The sequence below is a fragment of the Chrysochloris asiatica genome, unplaced genomic scaffold, assembly GCF_000296735.1.
Source record: "Chrysochloris asiatica unplaced genomic scaffold, ChrAsi1.0 scaffold00186, whole genome shotgun sequence".
Taxonomy (NCBI): Eukaryota; Metazoa; Chordata; class Mammalia; order Afrosoricida; family Chrysochloridae; genus Chrysochloris; species Chrysochloris asiatica.
Window position 1 is genome coordinate 5,798,372 of NW_006408704.1, and position 5,762 is coordinate 5,804,133.

At 50.0% G+C, this 5,762-nt stretch overlaps 2 protein-coding genes across 2 annotated transcripts in view; both read right to left on the reverse strand.

Moving 5' to 3' along the window:
• The window catches only part of TATDN2 (TatD DNase domain containing 2), a 28,868-nt gene extending 26,547 nt beyond the window's left edge, over nt 1-2,321 (reverse strand). Inside the window, exons 1-2 of the mRNA XM_006872187.1 lie at nt 2,292-2,321; nt 1,780-2,184 (exon numbers count right to left, since the gene is read on the reverse strand). Of these exons, the coding sequence (XP_006872249.1) occupies nt 1,780-2,178 (399 nt within the window). The 5' untranslated portion in view covers nt 2,179-2,184; nt 2,292-2,321. The remainder of the gene's footprint in view (nt 1-1,779; nt 2,185-2,291) is intronic.
• Nucleotides 2,322-2,912: 591 nt separating this feature from the next.
• Nucleotides 2,913-5,762, reverse strand: part of IRAK2 (interleukin-1 receptor-associated kinase 2) — a 115,750-nt gene continuing 112,900 nt past the window's right edge. Inside the window, exon 13 of the mRNA XM_006872206.1 lies at nt 2,913-3,016. Within this exon, the coding sequence (XP_006872268.1) occupies nt 2,913-3,016 (104 nt within the window). The remainder of the gene's footprint in view (nt 3,017-5,762) is intronic.

The window sequence follows — 5,762 nt, forward strand, 5'->3', positions numbered from 1 at the left end:
GTAGGGGAAAGGTGTGGAACCCCCCACATGTTCAGACCTGAGTCCTGACCAAGGTCCAAACTAAGAAAACCTGGTACTTAGATTCTAAGTCTTGAGGAGAAAAACCAACTCCAGTCTCAGCATTATGCTCCCCCTAAGCAATTACCAAGCAGACTTAGAAAAGAAACCCAGCTCCTTGGGGCCTGTCTTACAAACTTCACACCATCCCATCCTAAACAAAATCGTTCCTCCACTCCTCCAATGTCTCTGGGTGGCGCAAACAGTTTGCTAGGCTGCTAACCGAAAGGTTGGCAGCTTGAACCCACCCAGAGGGGCCACTGAAGGAAGACCTGGCAATCTCCTTCCATAAAGATTACAGCAAAAAAGACAAAAACACCCAGAGCACTTCTATTCCAACACATGGGCTCACCATGAGTTGGCAAAGTTGTGAAGTGCTGTCCAGTTCTTTCAACTCCCACACCAGGAGTCAGGTTTGGTCTCCCCCTCCCCCACCCCAGTCCTCTACTTGCAGAACTCCTCAACCTTTAAAGGCCCAGGTAGTTTCAAAATCTAGAATGTAAATACCAGTGGTGATCTTTGTTTTGTTTCTAGAGTATCCCAAGCACTTAGAACACTACCTCCCACAAACTGTTGTTGTGAAGTGTCATGGAATTAGTTTCAACTGATAGCGACCCTGTATAAGGTTTCCAAGGAACAGCTGGTGGGTTTGAACCACCAACCTTTGGGCCAGAAATCAAGTACTTATCCTACGGCACCACACCAGGACCCCAGCCACAACTAGGCTCTTAATTTTTTTTCAAAGCCTGACAGAATGGATAAAATGTACCACCCCAGTCTGCCCCAAATGAGCCCAAGTGGCACAGTGACTGTAAGCATTGGGCCACTTACCAAGGAGAGACATGTGGCTGTCTGCTTCCAAAAAGATTTACAACCTCAGAAACCCTACACTTTGTCCTACAGGGTTACAGTGAGTCAGAACTGACTAGAGGGCAGTAGGTTTTATGTTGTTTTTCTTTTTTTTTTAATAGCCTGTCCCAACTACTTATCAAACCCTGTGAGTTTCCAGAAGGAATAAAATGTTTGACCTCCAAAACAACCTCCTCCCCGCCACCACACAAAACCCAGATGTGGTGGGCACCACACTGCTGGTAAAAAGCCCCAACACGAACCAAATTCCTACTCTTTGGTTCTGGAGTTGAGAATGGTTCAAAGAATTATGGGCACCATTCTTTAAAGTTACAACTAAAGTATAACACATCGGTGTCTCCTGAGGAGGCAATCAATCTTCTATGGTTATTCTCCAACCTGGCTGAACATTACAACATTCTGGGGTGACCACTCTGCAACCCAATTACACTCAGTCTAATTAAATCAGCTCCTCAGGGTGGGAACCAGACACAAGTATTTTAAAGGTAGTTCCAATGTGCTGCCATGTGTTTGAAAACTGCCTCAACACTGTAGGATCAGCACTGGACTTCGTTCGAATCATAAGGCTGTTGGTTCAAACCCACAAGCTGCTGCTCAGAAACCCTGTACACACAGGGTCGCTATGAGCGGAATCAACTCCACGGCAATTAACAACAACTGAACTGGCCATTCCCTGGCCAAGGGCTTGGTCTTCTGGGTGTGCAGAGAATAAGCCTCTGGGAAGAAAGATCCTGAGAGCCTTTCAAAGATAAGATCTTCTACAGTGTCCTCCTCCTACCAGTATTCTCATCCCCAACCTTCCAAGCCACGTGCAACGGGCTTCAGCGGCTGCAAGGGGTTGCAGCCACCTACCTTAAGGCCGCAGGTTTCCTCCTCTAGAGAAGCCATTTCTTCTGGAGAGGAACTGGCAGAACGCACCGGGGATCCCACAGCAGAAAGAAACCCCGTGGTGCTCCGAATCAGGCAGCCTTTGGAGAGGGCCCCGCCCACACCTGGGCCAGAGGAAAGGGAGGGGCCAGAGGAATTTCCTTGGCAGGAGGAGCCCCAGGGCAACCTCTGCTTGCGGATTACATCTTCCTCCTCCGCAGATTTCAGGCGCTTGGGGCTGCAGGCCCTTCCGGAACTCGAGCGGCGAGCTGACCGGCTGGAGGGGGCCACATCATTGGGCTCCCGAAGGCAGCTGCGTTTGCTGGGCCACCCTTCCGAAGTGCTGCTCCAGTGGTACTTGACCTTGCGCCGCCCCGACGCCATGGGAACCTGCAAAGAAAGTGGGGCCTGGACTCACTCACCACCACCACCCTACCTGGCTGCCCCACCTCTCCCAGACCCCAGGGAAGACCAGAGACAGGGCTGGCCTCACTGACCTTTCCCCCTTCTTTCCACTGCCCATCACAGTTATCAAAGGTTCCTGAGATACCAAAGTGCTTCGGATAGGTCAGAGGGTTCCAAGATTGACCAAAGGCTTCCGTTCGGTTACCAAAACCGCGACGTGTTTCGGAGATTACCCAGCGCTTCAGTTCAAGCAGCGCGACTTCAGAGATGTCAAAGCGCTTCCGGGACGACAAAGAGCCTCGATTTAGTTTGGAATACAAAGCCCTTCCGAAATGTCAAAAAAAAGCTTCCAAAGACCACAGTTCGCAGGGCACCCAGATGCGCAGCTCCTGGGGTCGGGTGCGCAGCCGGGAGGCCCGGGCTGCCGAAGGTGGGTCGGGAGGCAGGGCCGCCCCGGCGCAGCAGCCCGCCCAGTTCACCAGCCCCGGCCGGAAGGAGCCCGAGACGCCGTTAGGAGCCCGTGCTGTCCCGTCTGCCGCCTTAGGGGCCCCGTCCGTCGCCTCAAGGGCCCCGCCCGCCCATCCCTTATGCCCCAGACGCCGCGGCCCAGGCTACGGCTCCACCGCCCCCACAGACCGGACGTCCCTCTTGGCCGCCTGATCGCCGCCCACCCCACTCCTGAGACTCCAGTCTGGCCCCCGCCGGAGCTACGCTCACACTGGTCTGTGCCGCACACCCGGAATGATGCCTGCGGTCCGCAGCCGGGCGAATGCGAGGGCGGGGCTTGCGCCGAACGGAAGGCGACCATTGCTGGAAACTGCCAAGAGGTGGGACTGCGAGCAAGACTGAGCTCACTTCTTGGTCGGGGGCTTCGAGGCGGGACCTTAAGCCTTATGAAACTCATCTATTGGTCACGAGCCAGGCGGGGCGGGGCCACTCACTGTGCCGGAGGAGCGCGAAGATCGCCAGCCAGCGGAAGTGCTTCTTGCCCTCCGGGTTGGAAACCGCAGAGCATCACTTTCCTAAAGGGCTGCTAAACCGGGTCCTAGGCCCGGTGCCTTCGGCTCCCGATTGCTTACAGACTCTACACCTAACCATACCCATTTTACAGAGCAGGAAATAGGCTCAGAGAAGTCAACTAACACACCGATTGTTGTTGTTAAGTGCCATCCCAATTAATGTTGTTGTTAAGTGCCGTCGAGTCGGTTCCGGTCGACCCATAGCGACCCTACATTGTTGTTAAGTGCCATCAAGTCGACTCCGACCCATAGCGACCCTGTATAAGGTTTCCAAGGAGTAGCTGGTGAGCTTTAACCTTGTGGTTCAAACGACTTCGCAGTTCAGCGCATTAGCCCACAGCCCCACATCAGGACTCCCCCCCTATATAGGGCTTCCAAGGCTTTAAATCTTTGAGGAAGCAGAAAACCTCATCTTTCTCCTGCAGAGCGGCTGGTAACCTTGTGTTTCGAAGTCCAGTGCTTGGCCTATGGAGCCACCGTTCTCCCCACACTTCGAAAGTGGCAAAATTGAAATTAGTAGCCCCAAGAAGCAGGGGGCATGGGTGAGGGAGGCGTGGTGGGGGCATGAAGAGGGTGCATAAAAAGATAAAATAACCGCCTGGCAAGAAATCTCCAAGTCAAAAGATTAGATACAAACTTAAAAAAATATTTGCAACATGTGACAAACCGTTGATGTCCTTCCTTACTATATAGAAACTTTCACGTTTAATATTCAGTATTTTATTTAAGGGGGAAGACGTTGTTTTGTGCCATGGCGTTGGTTCCGACTCCTACCTACCCTGTACAGGGTTTCCGAGGCTGTAAATCTTTACGGGAGCAGAAAACCTCATATTTCTCCCACGAAACAGCTGGTAATTTCGAACTGCTGACCCTGAGGTTAGCAGCCCTATTTGTAACCACTACACTACTTGAGAAGGATATCATGTTTGGTAAGGTGAAGGGTCAGAGAAAAAGAGGAAGAACCCCAACGAGGTGGATTGGCCAAGTGGCAGCATCGATGGACTCAAGCATGGCCAACAGTGGTGAGGTTAGTCCAGGAGTTCCGTTCGCTATGAGTTGGTGCCGACTCGATGGCACCTAACAACAACAACAACACTACTAGATTTCCTTATTAAGGGGGAAGACATAGGAACCAGTAATTCCCCAAAACAAATTATGTAAGGATATAATGAAATAGAAGGAGCTCTGGTAGCGTAGTGGTTACGAATCGGGCTGCGAACCTTAAGGTCAGCGGTTCGAAACTACTAGCTGCTCTGCGGGAGAAAGATGAGGCTTTCTACTCCCTAAAGAGTTACACCCTCGGAAACCCTGTACAGGGTCGCTATGGGTCGGGACCGACTCGACGGCACTTAACAACAACAACAACATAATGAAATAGGAGTCCTGGTGTGCCGCTGTGGGTTAATGCATTAGACTGCAAAGCCATTTCAACTGCAAGGTTGGTAGTTCAAGCTCAACAGCTGCTCCTCAGAAACCCTATATAGGGTTGCTATGTGGCGCTGTGGGTTAATTCTTCAGACTGCAAAGTCGTTTGAACTGCAAGGTTGGTGGTTCAAGTTCACCAGCTGCTCCTTGGAAACCCTATACGGGGTCACTATGGGTCTGAGTCGACTTGACAGCACTTAACAACAGTGTAGGGTCACTATGGGTCGACCGGAAGCAACTCAATGGCACTTAACAACAACATAATGAAATATGAAAAGATGACTCCATCTCAGTGCTTTAAAAAGTACAAATTATAATTTTCACCCATTAGCAATGAAAGCTCATGAGTGGCCATCTAAGGTGCAGCTATTGGTCTCTCGCTTTCAAAGAAAGAAGAATGGTAAGAATTGAGGACGTTTGGAATCAGTTAGTCCAATGGAACATGTGCGTATCTGTCTCCACGACTGAGACCAGAAAAACTAGACAGTGCCCACCTACCACTACCAACTGCCTCGAAAAGGATCGAATTAGAGGGTCCCCCATAGAGTAGCAGAATATGCGGAACAAAGCTCAAAATTATTTAAAATCAAAAAATGGATTTGCTACTCAGAAAGAGATTGGCGGAAACTGAAACTATGGCCCTTTGCCACCCTTCAGGTCTAGAAGAGAACTTAACCTTACTGCCCTATTTTCAGCCAAGCAGTAGATAGGGTTATGGTGGGGAATAATAACACTAGCAAGGTGTGCTCACCATGGAATGGTCATTCAAAAGCAAAAGGGCAACATTTTCCTAAGGACAAAGTTAAGAAGAAATAGGAATCACAGGGAAGATGCAGGATAACTGTTGTTACATGGACTGGATTCCTAGCGTGGTGCTGTAGGATCAGTATTGGACTGCAAACCACAAGGTCAGTGGTTGAAACCCACCAGCTGCTCCTTAGAAACCCAATACAAGATCACTATGAGTTGGAACCAACAAGAAAGTGTTTAACAACAACATGGAGGAGATTGTATTATTAAGATGAAACAAAGTCTATGATTTGTTGAATGTAAAACTGATGATCTGTTCTGTACACTTTCACTCATTACACAATAAAAAGTTACAAAAAAACACAGATA